At 39.9% G+C, this 17,730-nt stretch overlaps 2 protein-coding genes across 2 annotated transcripts in view; one reads left to right on the top strand and one right to left on the bottom strand.

Annotated features, from left to right (window-relative positions):
• Window positions 1-3,860, top strand: part of helz (helicase with zinc finger) — a 47,160-nt gene extending 43,300 nt beyond the window's left edge. The window contains 1 exon segment of the mRNA XM_068726522.1: window positions 1-3,860. This exon segment is cut by the window's left edge and continues 284 nt beyond it. The gene's annotated coding sequence lies outside the window, so the exon portion shown is untranslated.
• A 444-nt stretch (window positions 3,861-4,304) lies between these two features.
• Window positions 4,305-16,176, bottom strand: cacng1a (calcium channel, voltage-dependent, gamma subunit 1a). The gene is made up of 4 exons (XM_068727168.1): window positions 15,657-16,176; window positions 9,875-9,949; window positions 6,420-6,566; window positions 4,305-6,313 (listed from the first exon to the last, which is right to left on the bottom strand). Exons 1-4 carry the CDS (start codon window positions 15,892-15,894, stop codon window positions 6,081-6,083), a joined length of 693 nt encoding a protein of 230 aa, XP_068583269.1. The 5' UTR covers window positions 15,895-16,176; the 3' UTR covers window positions 4,305-6,080.
• Window positions 16,177-17,730: the final 1,554 nt, after the last annotated feature.

Genomic DNA, 17,730 nt, shown 5'->3' with positions numbered 1-17,730 from the left:
GTAAAACTGTTTCTAAAAACACCAAAAAAAAGATAGTGCAAAGTGCATTTACAAATTGTTTCTATCAGTAGTTTTTTTTCTGCATTTTGTTTCATTTTAACTTTTTATTTGTAACAGTCATCTTTTCTCCTGTTTCACATATCTGTGAAGAAAATAAGTATATATAATGAATGCATTACTGGTATATATACATACTCACTATGTATATATGAATATATACTTATATTATCTACACTTGTATATGTACGTAATGCTAAAAAAAAAGTTATAAAAATAAAATAAATTTAAAAAAAAAAGAGAGATTTTGGTTGACCACTTAGCTACCTGCATATTTTTCCTAATTGAAGTTGGTTTTGTTGGTTACTAAATAAGTATGTTTTTATCATTTTGTACTCCTCAGTTTTGAGTGGACGTCACGTCTTGATTTTTCATACTACTGTAGTTGTGGTAACGGACAAAAGCTAAGTGGTCAACTGACACACAAACTACATGGAACAGTGTATAGAAGTAGATCAAATTTCCTCTAATCTGTAAATATGAAGAAAATAAAAGACTGAATTGTATGCCACAGACATGTCCTTAAATTCCTGTATCATGCTAGCTTTTGCATTATGAATTATTTTCTGTTTGTTGGCTTCTGATCCTTAATTCTTAGACATCCTGGGAATAGCTGGGAATTATTTCAGTGATTCAGTAGTAAATGTGATTATTTACTGTTTATTTCCTAAAATAACAATACAAATATTGATTGCGCATTTTACTTTTCACCAATTTCTCATCAACAACAAAAGATAGTGTGAAAAATGTCAAAATAGCAGCAACCAAGTGATTCCTCCCATTTGTTTTAAGGATCAGAGAACAGCAGACGTCACTGTCTATGATAAGATTATCCCAAACTGCTTCGCTTGTGGCCGATGCTCAGTCATTTTAGTTTATTTTATTGTATTTCTTTTCTTTGTGTCAGCAGAAATCGTCAACACAGAAATTGTTTCGATAACTATTGAGGCTATGAAATGGGTTATTTTTTTGTCACTAATTGATATTGAGCTTTTTTTTTTATTTTTTAAAAAAGGTTGCAGTACTCTGAAGGTTTGTGAAAGTGAAGACAGAGAGGTGAGGTCAGAGTGATGTGTCATGATAGGTAAGTTGAAACTGAGGCTGTGAGCAACACTGTTTGTCAGACGTTTTTGAACACGCTAAATGTAAGCAATTTTTTGGTTAAATCTGAAGTATATTGAAACTGTAGATTGATAGTAAATACCCATTAATAATACACTAGTGTTTGTGGCTTTTTATTTGATTAGAAACCACCTTGATCTTGGTCACATCAGCATACTGTATTTGGATCATTGATGCTGTCTATGCTCTTAACATACTGTTGGTCTCACATGTTTTGCAGTCGTATACTTTCCCAGTTTACTGATAACTGTTCATAGTGTAAACCAGATTGCCCAAAGACCATTTGCCATCTTCTAATCTCTGAATAACATGAACCGTATAATAGACAATAATCAAAAATCCCACACAAAACGTGATATTTGCTCCCAGTTCCAACAAAAGCATAGATCATCATGCAAGTATAAGTCAAAAGCATTTCCCGAATCCCTCCTTTTCTTCCCGATTTCATGGCAAAGCAAACGGATTCTTCGTGCCGTTCAACACTGCTTGAGATTCAACCCCAAAAATACTACAGTAAACGTATCCAGTGAGGTGTTCAAAGACGTACGACTGCTCATGTGTCTGTTTTTTCCGACTGAGCTAAATAAGAACAAATCGTTAATGACGTTTGAACGTTGTTGCTGGTCATTCAGACAGTTACTTTAATCACCTTTTTCAGTCTGATCTGATTAATAAGTTAAAGCGGTAGATTAATCCCTTTTTTTTTATTGAATTGAATAAGCTCTGACTGCTTCACATTAGCGGCGTCAACGTTACTTTCGTCAAACACGACGCCGTGATGAACGTAACGCATCCGGTCAGTGAGTTGCTCTTTAGTCGACATACAAACGCACACGGAAGCCACGCAGCTTTCGTGCACACGAACGTCACTGCAAACGTAGGGAAGCCTCTGTGATCCGAAGTACCTTACAAGAGGAATGTCAAAAGATGCCGATACAATATCTGCCAGGATTTTAAACTTTTTGATGAAAGCAATACTGGAAACGGTCGTCCAGTGCTCGGTCCTGTTGTATGTAATTCATTTTAATTGTTAAAACACCACTGCCCCCATTTGCAAATTCCAACATCCTGCTGTTTCATGGCTTTCATACGGCAGTTACCGTTAAATCTCTTAAAACGTCACTTCCCCAGAAAGCTGGTGCCCCACAGCGAATAACTTGATGTGTTTGTAACAGTCAGCAGAGAGCTTCGTTGTTCGTTTGGTTTTTTTTGTGCGTTTTTAAGTTTTGACATTGTAATTCAAAGGTCCAGATTTTCTGACTTGGCGGAGAACAACACATACTTGTAAATATGCATTTTCTAGGTATTTACAAACAAGAACTTTGGGATCGCCTCAATTTTGTAGAAGCTGTTCAAAGAAGAGGTATGCCCTTTTTAATTATGCAAATTCACAAAAAATAATAATTCTAAAAATGGACAACAACAACCATAGTTGGTAGTTGCGACATCTTGTTGACAACTTTTTAGATTTTTCTTTTTTTTTTTCTTTTACTTAAGATGGTGTCTGGCTGATTTGACAAAGAGGAGAACTTCTGTTGCAGCTGTTATAAGATGACTTATTTCACTGTACAATACATATTTTTAAGTATATGTTGCTGAATTTGTCCTGTTCTGTTATCTCACCGCTGTACAACAATCAACATGGTTTTGTTTTTTTTAAATGTGAAGTTTTTTCTTTTCATGCATGTTGAGATGACCTGGCTGGTTTTTATCCCTGTTTTTATCAGTTTGTATTGCTTTGTGGATGAGAAAAAAAAAAAGAAAAGAAAAAAAAAAAGCTTTTGTTCAACCTACAGAATCAAATTTTGGTATATTATTTGATGTGTACAATAACTTGTGACAATATCAACAAAACTATTATAATATTTTACTAACATGTCAATCGAATATGTAATGGTTATGTAAGTTCTTTTTTTCTGCAGTTACTTAGCAGGGCTAAAGCGGAGGTTGCTCCCTGGTGTGTGTTGTATTTCTGAAGCTTTGGACATCGTTTGGGGGAATCTTCTCTCCCCGGAGCAGTCGTTGGCTAATCTCTGAAGTTGTGCAATACTAATATTTCACCGCTTCCTGACTTTTATTTATTTTTGAGGCAGAAGAGATTGAGCCAAAGACATTTTAAAGGGATTTTATTTACAAATCTTTGTCATTGCTGATTTGTTTTTATGGCTTCTTTACTATGAAACAAAGGGTCTTTACTCTTGTAATGAAGTTCCACCTCCTAATATTGCGCCATATATATCATCATATGAATTATTTTCTTTTAAAAAAAAAAAAAAAAAAAAAAATTCTGTTTCTTTTTTTTTTTTTTTAAAGAAAACAAAGCGAAACCAACGTGTGTGTGTGTGTATGTGTATGTGTGTGTGTCTGGCACATGGAAAGGGAGCAACCTTTTGCCCAGCCAGTAGAGAGCACTGTGTTCAGCCTTCTATAAACGCCACATCTCTTCCTGTTCTCTGTTTGCTCTCCTCTGTTCTTCCCTCGCTGCAGTGAATCAATGGCACACCTGTTCCCCCAGCCTCCCATTCCCATTGGCTCCTCCCTCGTGGGTACAAAATAATGAATAGATCTGTTTTACTCTTCTTCATTTCAATTGGTGGTGGTTATAATAAAGGATTTAGACTGTGTTTCAAAAGTTTATTTTCTTTTTTATTTGTTTCTCTATTAAAGTGTTTTTATTGAAACTGCTCGAGTTTTTTTTATATTTTTTCATCCTCTGCATTACACTGGAGTACTCTAGAGAAGCCTGTGTGCTTATATTGAATACCAGCCACTGTGTACAGGAGTTCGGAGTTAATTAATTCAACGTCAAGGGTTTCCACTATCCACTATAAAATAGTCACAGTGTCGGCGGCAGCTTCTCTTTTGTCATGACCTGGCTCATAGGTGGTGACCAAAGAAGGGAAATGCACACAGTTGTACTAGGAAGATTATATTTATGTACAGAATTTGCAAAACAGTTTGCTAACATGTATGAAATAGTGGGTCAGTGGGTCAGTTAGTGGATGTATGAAAGCGTGTAGGGCGTAGCTAAAAGAAAGCACAAAAATAAAAAATGCAAGGAGCGCTGGTGATGGAGCGACCAGGTGCGTCCAGTTGGACTAATTTAATGTCCGCCTACCAGGACATGAAGGGACACGCGAAACGCAACACGCCCTAATTCCATCAGCTGCCACTCATCCGCGCTCCTTTTGTCTTTGACACATGGAACCAAAGGAAACAAACAAAAGACACAAAGCAATCTCGTACAAAAGTTTTCCAAAGCTTATTAAGATTTAATTTTTTGGTTACAAAGATGTAGCACATTTCAAACACACCTACACCGAATACACCGCATTCACAAATGTGTTTAATTTGATGCCATATTTAAAGAAAAAGACTAACATAAGAAAGGATATAGAAATACACTACTTTTACCTATTTTTTCTTTTTGTTTCACTTGTTTTTTAGTTAAAACAGAAAAGTCAAAAGAAATATAATTAGAAATTAAACAAATGGACTAAGCGACCTCATAACATTGGACGGTTGCTCTCACAAACTGCTGCAGGTTTTGCACAAAAAGTTCAAATGCATGAAGTGCATAACTGCGTCGATATACACGGGACGGAAGCTGTTTCATACAGAAGGCGGTGCTGAGCAAAGTAAAAACAAATGTCTCAGAATACCCACAGCTGCAGTACAACAAGGCCGCACAGGGTCCTGTCAAGAAAAATCACGCTTGGCATGAAATCTCACTTTGTGCAAACCTGAATAAAACAAGTATGTTGTTTTTCATGCTTTCTTTGTCGTGATGTTGCACAGTCGATGTTGCACTCCGCCTCTGAAAGGGTGTATATTATTCTATATGGTTTTGCATACAATATACAGTACAATGTGTTCATATTGTATGTGGTGTGAAGGCCCCGGAGAGCAAAACCAATTTGCCACGTGTTTTCTAACGGGTCATGATGACTCATGAAAACGAACAGAGAATTATTTGTATCTGTTTGGTTTGGAAGCTGTCAACAAAAAGTAGAAGGCCTTGTATGTGCACCTGCTAGAGCTGAACCTTTTCCAACATGCAGACCGTGTGGGTGTTTAGCATTCAGCCTGCCGCACCAACAAACCCGCTCTGTGCTGCGGCTTCGCCTGAAATCAGTCATCTTTAAAGGTTCTTTGTAAATCTTAGAAATATAAAATGCACATTTGAATACATATGTCGAAACTTCTCTTACTTAATCGATTTTTTTCGTGTAACTAAATGATTCCTTGAGCGATCCCACACAAAAATCCACAGATGACCAATAGATATATATATATACAAGATATCATACATAATGCAGTACATACAATTAAAAAAAAAGGGTCACTGCTTCACATGACAGGCCATAACTGTTTGAACTATATTCTCAGAATGTCAATGACTTAACCTTAACCCTGTAACATATTTGGGAGACCAAACCAGACCATGTCGCATAACAGTGACGTTCGTTAAAAGCTTTTTAACATTTCTTTTTAGTGTGCTGGCAGTGAAAGAGTTTCAGCCAAAAGAGAAAAAGCAGAAGTAGAAGAGCTGTTGGCTCTTACTGAGAAGTATGGTTGTTTCTAGGCCGCAGGTCAGATTTGACCTCTGATCTCCAACACGAACCATAGCAAAGAAGGTGCTGCTGAGGACTGCCTTGTTTTTCACTCTGTGTACTCTGTGTGAGCATACAGGAGAAGGCAAACATTCCAAATGTATAATTGCAGGAAGGTAATTTTCCCATCTTGGCTATGGTCCATCCACAACCAAACCAGTTTCTGTCATCATGCCGTTACTCTTTTATTTCCAGCTCCTGTTCCTGAAATGAATTTTTACTCAAATCTGTCCTCAAAACAAAAGACACAGTGACTCTCATCCTGCATTGATCTCGTCTGTCTAGCTATCACTCGGCTTGGTCCGGCTCGGCATCCATGCAGGTCTCCCACGGGTTCCTGGGCATCTGGGGCATGGAGAGGAGCAGGAGGGCGATGCCGGTGAGGAAGAGGAGGATGAAGCCGGTGCAGGCACAAGCGAAGGACCAGGCGTAGTAGTACTCGATCCAGATTGTTTCCTCGCTCTCGATCATGCGTTTGACCGACTGACGCATCACCTCCAGTGAGATGAAGGCACAGAGACCTGGGATGGACAGGGATGTGTGAGCATGTGAGTCGGGTAGTGCAGCTCTCATCTCAAATGTAAATGCTGCGGGGAAATTGAAATTTGGTTGGTAAACTGGACTCACCTGCAAATGCAAAAAACATGCCAGCAGGCTTGAGGAGGTAGTCTCTTCCTTTGCCTGTACCGGTACAGGATCCGACCAAGCACAGAGAGCCCAGGATCATGAAGGCTAGGCTGAAGATGGAGATGGCTGCGGCCGAGATGTTGTACTCTGGAGAGAAAGAGACCAAGAGTGTTGACATGATGTAGTTCATAAATAACCTTTACAATCCGATGACATCAAATATGTTAAGATCATATTTATTGTAGTGTGTGTTAGAGACACATTTTCTACAATCAAAATGTAAGAAACTTGCTTCAACAAGCAGTCTGAATTATTCCAAAGTCACATCGCTACTTTTGTGTAATTCGCTGTTTAGTTACTTAAAGACAAAATCACCACACATCTTTTTATAACCCGTTTGACACTATTTTGTACAACACCCTCATTTATTATACATTTTGAGTCAGTATGTTTTCCTGGATCCTTAAGAAATGAGCTGGCTTTAGCAGGTCACGACCTTGACAGAGGTGTGCTCTCTTAAAGAGTGCCCTTCTAGTTCTACATTGTTCTTATTGTTAACAAATCCCATTAAAAAAACAAAACAAGAACGCAATAGTTCATCTCCTGAGACTTTTATTTTTTGTCTGTTACACCCAAGCTGTTAAGTTCCTGCTGAAGACATGCAAAAATCAACAGTTGAGCGCTGCAGTTTGTAGAAAATATCATTCAAACAGGAAGTAAACTGTGCATTTGTTCGGGACACACACTCCGTAGTAAACTACATGGTTCTACATGGTTCATGGTAATGATGGAACAACGTGTGTTTTTTATAGTTTCTGGACAACGATGGAGCTCTATGGCTTCGGCTACGCAGGTAATAACTCAATTCTTGTTGGTTTTGGTCTTTTCATGGAATTTGTTGACTTTAAGAAAAAAAAAATAGAATTTCACAAGACTCTCTATTAAGGCAATAATCTTTCATTCAATATAGAAGTATGCTATATGATTGTAATTTGTATACAGATAAAGGGTGTCTCTGTAACAGGGACAGCAGCTGGCTTGTTTTTTTTTCCGATCAGAGAGGTGGATGTGACGGGAGGCCTTTGATCTGCCGCCTGTTTGCCTGTGAACCATGCCCAGGGGAGAGGCACTCCTTTGGGGGAGAGAGCCTTCATCTTCTGCTGGCAGGGGAGGATGAGCCGCACCCTGAGCACGCTGTGTTCTCTGAGATCCTCCACGTCTGTGGAGCTCATCGGCCGGCTCAGCAGCAAAGTTTCTCAAAAGCCAGAGCACGGGAGACATCAAAGGATACCAGTGTTTCAGTCATACAGGACTCATTCAGTCACACCTCTTCCCTCAGAAACATCAGGTTGACATGTAAAAAAAGGCTGTAGTGCGGCAAATAAAAAAAAGGCTTCACTCAGTATATGTGTTGATTTATTCTCTGTAAGATAGTGTTATACTTCATGTGTATGTGTGTATGTATATATGCCGTGATTTATGTGTGAATAGGCATGTGCATATGTTGCTTGTCTTTATGTATGTAGGAGAGATTTGACGAAGACAATAATTAAAGTTCAGGATATTAGATTTGATTTAGTTCACTTTCTTGACCAGGTCTGGAACATGCTAACCCTCACATATCTAGTATATCTATCACTATCACGCCTTAAAGTGCAATTGTTTTTTTCTGTTTCTTTACACACACACACACACACACACACACACACACACACACACACACACACATACACACAGGTGAAAAGGTATGTCTGGCCACTGTACACAAATGGGTTATGAGTTATGTGTGCCCTGGTGAGAAAGACAGTTCTCCAAAATAAGACGGCACAATAAAGTTTATGTAGACATTTTGCTCAGTTTAGTTATGTTTGGAAAAGATACGAACAACCTGCCATGCTAAGATCTATTCCTGCAGCATCCTTGACTATTCTCAACTTGCAAGAATGTCATGAAAGTCAGTTTATTTTCCCCTGGAGAGCTCCCTATTGCTAATAAGAGTCTTACTGTATGGATGGGTTTGCCTGTGGTGACACATCTACTCTGCTCATTCAACCATATGCACCATTATGGTAGGCGTATTGCCAAATAGCTCAGTCAAGAGTGAATAACACTACAGGGGACTTAGGTCAGTGCTGCAATCAATCAGTAAACGTACGGTGTTACTCCCATGGGCTGCATGTGTGTGTGTGTGTTTTAGAGGATGGGGGAGGGGTACCTATGTATTATTGCATTAGCGTCTCTGAGTTTAGGATGTGGGGGTGTGTGTACAACTTCATGCACAAGACTATTCACATTTACACCCCAATAATTGAGTGTGACAGCGCTCCACATGTGCTCGACCCCCTAACGCACATTACATGGGAGGGCTGTCATAGAACATGCGCTGGCTGTACGCTCACAGCTGTAACAGGGTCACGCTGGAGACAGAAACATGGAGAGAATGAGGGGCTGGAACAAACACACACGGCTCTGAAACGTTGACTGCACCGTATGTACAGGACCGTATTCGCTTGCACTGTTCCTGAGGAGCCATGTGTCAGCCTTGTGTCGGTACACAGCGGCTGTGTCTGGAAAATAACCTGGCGATACGACATTTCCAATATATTGCGATTTAAAAGAAATCTAATTTTAGAAAAACTGTCATAGTATAAAGAGCACACCGTCATATGACTAAAAAACACATTTTACTTTGTTTACGCAATCAGAACAGTGGGATCTGCATTTGCATTTATTGTCACTGTAACATCAAACATCATAACACAACTTTTTATGCCGTCTGAGCCACTTTCTGTCACAAATCTTCGCATGTAAATTAGCTAAACAATCTATACAGTATCACCACATTTTTTATCAATATTTCTTTACATTATGTGACTTAGTGGGTGAACTTGGACCCCCAGCTAGCGACCATCATAGGGGAAGAAACTGTCTTCAAAAAGTATTAGTATATGTATATATATTCCCGATAAAAAGGTCTGTACACTGTAGGAATAAGCATATATCTCATATACGGGCTCATAAACAACACGTATGAAGTTTTGCCAGTTATTACTGTGTGAGCACGTTGACTGTTAGCCTGTTGGACAAAGGGTTGGGAAACAATAATGGAAACTCCAATTGCCTTTCACCCAGAACTTCTATATTCAGTGTTGAGTTTTATCATTGACAGCTGGTCCAATACACCTGCTGTGACACCAATAACTGTTCTGAGGTCAGTAGTAAAACATGAGTGGAAATCTGAACCGTAGATCAGAGCAGAGCAGCAGCAGCAGGTGAGGTCATTTGGGAATACGTGATGAAGCCAGTTTGATGTTTTACTTCACACAGACTGGGAAGTCCTAATGTTCCAGGGAACATATTTCAAAATGAATTCACAAATGAATTTTTCCCCTTTTCATGTTTAGACAGGGTAGCATGAAAGTAACGACGATAGGGGAACAATAACAGAAACCTACCTTTTTGTGTTTTATATTCAAATATCTCGGCATCCAACCCTGGAGTGAAGTGTCTGAAGTAAGTGCAGTTTTCCTCTGTGAAAAGAAAGAAAATAGGATTTAGTTCAAATTTACACCTACATCAAATGATTTATGGGCCCTTTGAGGCAGCACAACAAGGTGTAAACACAACAATAGTATGTACATTATATATATTATCACCACATGGAATTGTTATGGCTGACGTGTTGGCAGCTGCCCATTTACAAAGCAGACATTCGTATTTATTTGGAGTCACAATTGTGTGTTTGCCGTTTTGTGTTGTGGGTTTTTTAAGCTTTTTTTTTCTTTGACAACAGTTACTTGCTGCCATGAAAGGGTTTGATATGAAGATATTGAGAGACAGTTGCAGGCCTTAAAACCAAAACAATGTGCTGAAAAAAACGCTAACATGCTTTTTAATTAATATGTGGCTTCATCACCATGAACCTCTCACATTACAGTCATTTGGTCTGATGTTGTATTAAGTTTTTATAATTAAAACATCACTGGATTTGATTGAACTGTTCTTTGATGTATTTTATTGAAACATTTTGACCTTGTCTCAGGAAATTTCATGACATTCAATTTAAATGTCTTAATATGCAAATACATGCTTAATGTGTAAAAACAAATGAGGGAACCATCAAGAAAGGGTCATGTAGCCGAGATGTAATAGTTCTTTAGTTAATTAAAATGGCACCGTGATTGCTTTCAACTCTGAAGACCAGAGTGTGCCCATTCTCTGATTATCTCACTTTGTTGACCAAAATCTTAATCTAAACCAAGCTGCTTCAGTTTAACCAAATTGCAGTTGCTGGAAAATAAACCAAATCTTTATCAAAATTGTCACGTTATGAACATCTTTGTGTTTACTTTTGCTGTAAACTTGACCCCCAATCTGTGTTTTAGAATTAATTTCTATTTCACTAAATAACCTGAAGTTGTGTTTAGGGCCACTGAACGTTTTCCCACTTCTATTCGATCATGAATAAATGATGGATGGATGGATATAAAAATCATATTTATAGAGCTTTTCGCACCATATGTATCACATGAATATGATACTTTGAACACCTTACACTGTCTCAGATCCATCCCACATTGTTTTCACAAAAACATCTCACAGATTGACACTACCAGGATATTATTACCACTCAAATGGTTATGAGATGGCGTGCAGACCCTGGTCTGCTTTGTGTGGGTTGCTTGTCAAAGTGAAAAATAGCCACAACAGACATCACAGTCTTCTCTCCTGTTGAGCAGACAAGGTGTTAAACCTTTAGGGATTTACACAATGAAGCCAGGCCGCTTTATGTGGTCACAGGCCGGTTTGGTAGAGAATACATTCTTAGATGTTTAAAGTGTTAAAAAAAGAAAACGAAAACAGGTTTTAAGCTTCCAAGTCAAATCATTGACTTATCTCATACCACATACTTCCTGTAGGGGCATGGCTAAAAGTAGTTGACAAAGTGCACACAGAGTGGCAACGTCTGAGGCTTCACTTCATGTAATGCGTGTTTCTGAAAGCAGAAGAATGTCTTGGCATTAAAAAGAAATAACTCGTGGGTTCGAAATTGATCATATGTGCAGAAGGAGCGAGGACGGTTATGTGCAGTATGTAACGCCAGATCACTCTGTCACATCTACTCTCATGCAAAGTCAAGTGCACCTCCATGATGATTATGCTATGAGGTCTCCACTCACACGAATGTTCCTAATCCCTTTTTTACAGACAGCTTCACCATAGGACATTTTTTAAATGCTTTCATGCGAAATTGTGTAGTACTGCGTGGTATCGCATAATGGTTAAAGCTTGACGAGCCGTGCTGGGATGGTAGATCATTTTCCTATGTACCCTGTAAACCATGGAAATAAGCTAAATGGGATGTCAGATGGCTCTACCAGGAAATAGCAGAGTAATCCGATATAATAGACAAAAAACAACAACTCTGAGTCATATTTTTCACAGCCAAGGCAACATTGCAATGTTTACAAAAACGTCCTTTGAAATTGCAAGCTTTTAATGCTACAGGCCAACACGATACAGCACGCACACACACACACACACAAAAATTGCTTTTATGAATGAGTACGGGGACCGGCCGTTAAAAACAGAGGTTGTTACTAAGCAACGAGCTCCACCGTTTTCACTGTAGAAGGCACATATTAAAGAGAGGTGGGTGTGATAGAGGCTTGTCAACTATTAACAGTTCTGAGCCAGACCTTGCATTGAAAAGAGAGGCTGAAAAATATCTTTGAACTCCACTAACTTCCCAAAAATATTCATGTTTTTAAATAAATGCAAATCCACTATGCTCTATACTTTACCACCAGATCCTTCAAAGGCAGGAAACATGGTCTTGTCTGTATGTGAGATAAGATGTCTTTTTAGGTCCAGGGTGGAAAAATGGAAGAACTGCCAGCAGGCCAAGTGTCTCTTCATTCACTAAATGTGGTTTGTTACGCATGTTGAAATGGAGCCACTTAGCATTTATTAAGCCTTGGAGTGGATGCTTTGAGCTCATTATCTGTATCAAGCAGCTTTTATTCCCACACGTGACTGGATGTGTGTTGCCTAATTACACCTTTTTGTACCATCTTTACAGCGCAAAGCTTCAATAAAAATATGAGGAGCTGGAGGTGATAAATATATCTGCTTGCCACAAATGGCGTACACACACTGACACGCACTGCTGCACCACTTGTGGCTGGTCCTTTTCCTGTTAGGCTCTGCTGACAAGTGCTGTAAAGCCCCTCTTATTCCTAATAGGGTAAATCCGTCATCTTTCCAAAGATCAGTTGAGGACATCGGATTAGCAGCATTTGTGCAGAACACAGATCACACTTTATATAGCTTTGGCATGCGCTGTCTATAAACTTTGTCAGCGGCGGAAGCTATGATTGATCCAGACCTCTGAGCCCTGGTGTTTGTTTTGTCTGCTCTATTTGGGTGTCGTTACCTTCCTCATTCTTAGGTTTACAAGTGTCGACAACTTCAGTTATGTTGTTGTGTGTATGCCATCGAAAATGTGTATTTGTCTATGCAGCCTGCCAACTACTAAACTTGTTTTAGAAATCATGCGAAAAAATGTATCGAGGGAAATTACAATTTCTCCACGTTTTACTTCCGATACCCGTCGTGATCTGTTAATCTGAGCACACGCCAGCAAACTAGAGCTTTGATTCAGCTATAAACCCAGAGAAGCATAGGCCACTTGTCTAACTAAGTGTTTAAGACATCACTGGCAGTTCCCCATCTCCATATATGAAGCCTTTCCCTTGGTTGTTAGGTAATTTGAGTGCCTATAAAGGCAAAATACCAGTGGTACCACTTTCTTTTTTAACTATGCATCCCATGCCGGGGAGTGTAAAGTAATTTGAGTGACCATGACTGTACGGAGCTGTGAAGCTGCAAGAGGGTCTCGTGGGAACAGGTTGGTGGGTCAGCAGGCCTTAAAGCTATGCCGGACCGATCCATGCGGCCCTGTCACTCAGAAGGCCGCTGAATTCGGCGTAAACACTTTACCCTCATGGCCTCCACCCAAGACAGCTGAGTATTTACGTGGCCTATATTTATAACCACGACTGCTTGCTGAGCAATTTAAAAAAAATCACACCCTTTCTCTTCCTGGAATCATGGTTAAACACATTACAATAATTGCCTTTGTATTCTGTGGCAAGGTGGAGCATTGTAACATATTAAAAGGAGAACTCGGACCACAGTATAGCGTCCAAAACTAAAATAGCTTTTGGGTAAATTTAGGCTCAGATGAAACTTTCTTTCTTAGAGCTGAAACAACATATAGTGGGGATGCAAGTCTGCATTATATGCATAAAAGTTTTTTTCTGAGATCATCTCACCATCTGCGCTTTGTCAGCAGTAGACCTGTACAACAGCTCAGCCCCATATTTTCCAGATGAGTGTCTCGCAGTGGGAACCTCCTCACATACTGTTTGAGTCCTGCTTTGGATCAGAGGTTGACACCTCTCTGAAGACATGTGGCTATGATAAACAATAATGTTCCTGTCCAAATACAGGCTATTGGGCCGGGAGAAACCCCCGGGAGACTGATGGATTTACTCACTTCGTAAATAAAGGCTGCCAAGGTGGCCATCACAAATCACAGATATTATTGAAGAAATTAAAGCCATTTGTTAGGAACAGGTGGCTAGTCAAAATGTTCTGACTCTCTACAATGCACATGATATTATAAACTCACTTTCCAAATATTTAAAGATCACTACTGTCAGTATATACAAGTACAAGTCCATTTACCATTTACCATTTACCATGTACAGTATGTTGCATGTGCAGAAAAAGGCTCTTGAAGCATTTGCCACTTGCCTTTACGATCTGATAAATTCCCCACGCCTTGGTGGGCTGAGCTGATTTAGTTTATTCAGCACATGCTTGCCATGTCTGCGCCGATGAACCGCCCTCAGACATTTCATCTGCTTCTGGAATGGCCCTGCAGTGCAGACAGCGTCTGGGATTCCCAAAAGCCTAACAGCCGCCATCAGTTGGGACATATTTTGGGAGTTTCTCTCAGCCTTGTGAGTTGGACAAATTTGGGGGGAAGTTTCAGGCCAATTTACATAAAGCGTCACGCAGGGTGAGATAACGAGCAACAGTCAGATAATGGTTTCTCAGATAACAGTATATTTGCCAGCGCGGTTCAGCCGATGAGTGACTCATTGAGACTAGAGTCACTGCAAGTCAGCAACTGCTCGACACTGTTGACATCGATTTTATTTCATTACAATCACGAAGGGCTGTGGTGAAGAGCTATTTAGATCCTTTACTTGAATTTAAATAACACAACCTACTCCATAAAATGATTGTATCCTAAAGCACTATTGTCTGCTCGCCCCTTTCACAGTGTTCAGAAATGTGCTTTCATTATTTCATACTTTAAATGTATAGTGGTGTGAGTAGAATCCACAATACTTCCCCCCTGAAGTGTAGTGGAGCAGAGGTATACAGTAATATCAAATTTAAGGATCTATGTAATTTGAGACTATAAATAGAAAATACAGACAGTACTCTGACACAGAACCCATTTATTATTTAGAGTTTTATGAGGAGTGGGACCTGTAAGATAAAGTGTTACCAATGGAATACTGAATTAAAGTACCTCAAAAGCGTGTTTAAATACAGTGTGTTTGAGCTATTTTAATGTAAGTTTCCTGAAGATGTTCCACAGAGTGTCTGTATATGTCAGGCACTGGCTCCCATGTTGTATGGACAATAAACTGGTCTTAAATAATAAATACCTCTTTAAACAGAGAGGAGACACCAATCAGTAAAATCAGCTAAAGTGGTGTTTGCTCAGTAAAAAACTGCAGCCCCTTGTTGGCACTCCATGCCTATAAAAAGATAAATATTTACTGTAGTCAGGTTCAGTCTTTGAGTCAGCTTACTGATGGACTGCATTTCAACACCACTGATGAATGACAACGGAAAACATCTAATTATTTCCCTCCAAACAGTTGAAACAAAATGTATACATTATGGAAGGATCTCACTAAGATTAGGATCTTTCTTCCATTTCATTAAGGAGGTTTATGAAAGTTTAAAATGTCATGTGCCATATCAAGTGATCCTGCATTGGAACCTCTATTCTTAGAAGCTCCCCACCTCAGAGCTGTGGGCTGGATTGCATAGAGGCACCTCACAGTTACAGACAAACATTATTAATACAGTATTGACATTTTTTTTTTTTTTTATCGCATAAGGGTTTTTGCTCCAATGCTCTCTTACCTCCAGGCAGGCTGATGGGTCCGCAGCCATGTCCCTGCATGAAGTGCTCCGAGCTGATGTAGATGTACTTCTTGCACAGCCTCCACAGGCCGAAGTGGGCCGCCTCGCAGGTCGTATTGACTTTATCCACCTGCGGGCTGAGCACGGCCCAGTGGTCCGTTACCACTGCAGTGAACATGCATGCCATACCCACTAGTAGCACGAAGATTGCAATCTTTATCTTTGTGCGCTTGTGCATGTTTCCAGGTGGGGAGATTTCTGTTCAGTGAATCTTCTTCCCCTGATTTGAAAAAAAGAAATTGCAATGTGAACACACTGGTCTGTGTCCCTGGGGCTTCTTTCTTCAGTGACTGCAGCAAGCTTCCCACAAACTCTCTTCTCCTTTTCTCTCTCCGCCTAAGACTAGTGTCTTCTCTCCCCCTGTCGCAGATCTGTGCTTCTGGTTCGAAGGGAAAGGGGCCAGACTGCTCTGTCCTAGTTAGAAGTCCCCTTTTCCCTTCTCACTATGAGTTGCTGTACAACTGTGGGGCTGCAAGTTTAGACTTACAGCTGTTGAGGAAGATCTAGAAAGTTGATGACCAAACCAACTGTCTGTCATCTTCGGCAATGGGCGTGGAGGATGCTGCATGTGTTGGTCGGCGGGGGTGGGGGCTATAAATGTGACTGGTGAGTCAAGTTGTCAGGCTGTATGCGTATCCAGTTGCAGTGCCAACGAGTGGAGATGTGTAATGTGCCATAATAAATGGACTCACGTAAACAGTTACTGTATGTAGACGCAACTTTCCAAAATGGACGTTTCGGCATTGTGAGAAGAGTTTCCCATGGTTCTCATCCATCTATAGTGGCTGTGTTTTCACTCTCTGCCTCACTACGACACGGCCTTGGTGTGGATTTGTCTCTGTAAACTATTTACTGTATAAGGAGAAAGAGGATGCTACTATTTACTGATTATAAAGAGCAGCAGCAAGGCTGCCAAACACAGTTTCCCTGCTGGATCAATACTGCTTTTAATAATTCCAGGGACCAACGGTTTCTTTTTCGAGATGGTCAATGTGTCATCGCTACAGTGTCAAGGTAAAATTATTATTTACCATTTCTACACACTTGTGTGAACGTTTCAGAAGTGGGTGAAATCAGCGAGGGGGGCATTCATCTGCTGACTGATGTCCTTCTGAGAAAATTAACATAATATTTTCCTCCAACAAATTACAGTTTCTATCATTGTACTGAGGATGAGTGGATACGTCACCCTCAAGGCCCTGCAGAAGTATCAATACCTATAATAAAGAAAAGAAAACATGAGCTCTAATAAGCGTTATCCCATGCAAAATTCACCAAGTTTCCTGCAAATGAGGCTACATGTAGCATAGAAGGTTCAGATGGGCACAGTGGTGGCCTTTAAAAAATGAACATTTTGCACTGCTGTTTTGCCGTTATTCAACTGCATAGAGGAATTGGTAAATTGGTAAATGATAACCCAAGTCCTATTTAATGTGAGGGTTCCTTCTGCCCAAGAAACCTGTGCCGTTAAAGGTATTTACTTTAACAAGAAGAATTCTGATTTAGATGTTGTTATTGCACATCTTTTTGTAACCTTGCCAGCCCACCTTGTCTGCTTCTGCTTCAGCATTTGCCCATCTAAAGTGCTTGAACCTGCTCCATTCTGCTGTATTTTCTACAGGTAACAACTTCAAGCTGCCTTTTTTCACAGACGGTGTGTTAACTTGTCACCGTAAGAAAAGCACAGGTAATGAAATGAATGATAGCTGAATTCCAGTTAGCTGCTTCAGTTTCAGGTTCCTGATATTGTGTATGCTCGCTCACAGTCACTCTCACTGATGGTTGATGCAATGGTGAGTTGAGATACAAGCCCCCGCCCTGTGATTCTGAGGCTCTTACACAAGTGCCTGACGCTTACCAGAGACGGGATACTTTCTACTACTCGACTATTAAATTGTAGGAGCGCATGTAACATCCTCTCATCTACATTGTGGCCTGTTGAAACAAAAACATACCGATAAATTGCAAAATGTTCCTGGAAGGAGATCACAAAAAGTTGTACTTTCACAGATTT

The sequence above is a fragment of the Cebidichthys violaceus genome, unplaced genomic scaffold (genome assembly GCF_023349555.1).
Source record: "Cebidichthys violaceus isolate CVI_PGR_0920_01 unplaced genomic scaffold, fCebVio1.0.p SCAF_4, whole genome shotgun sequence".
Classification (NCBI taxonomy): domain Eukaryota; kingdom Metazoa; phylum Chordata; class Actinopteri; order Perciformes; family Stichaeidae; genus Cebidichthys; species Cebidichthys violaceus.
The sequence above is the reverse complement of the archived record's forward strand: the minus strand, read 5'-3'. Positions and strand labels throughout refer to the sequence as shown.

What these genes read in the sequence shown, in the direction of transcription:
- cacng1a (XM_068727168.1), bottom strand. Translation starts at nt 15,894, where the DNA reads ATGCACAAGCGCACAAAGATAAAGATTGCAATCTTCGTGCTACTAGTG. An exon ending in TGAATATAAAACACAAAAAG is followed by an intron (nt 6,567 to 9,874) that starts GTAGGTTTCTGT and finishes CTTTCTCTCCAG; the next exon opens with AGTACAACATCTCGGCCGCA. An exon ending in CATGTTTTTTGCATTTGCAG is followed by an intron (nt 6,314 to 6,419) that starts GTGAGTCCAGTT and finishes TGTCCATCCCAG; the next exon opens with GTCTCTGTGCCTTCATCTCA.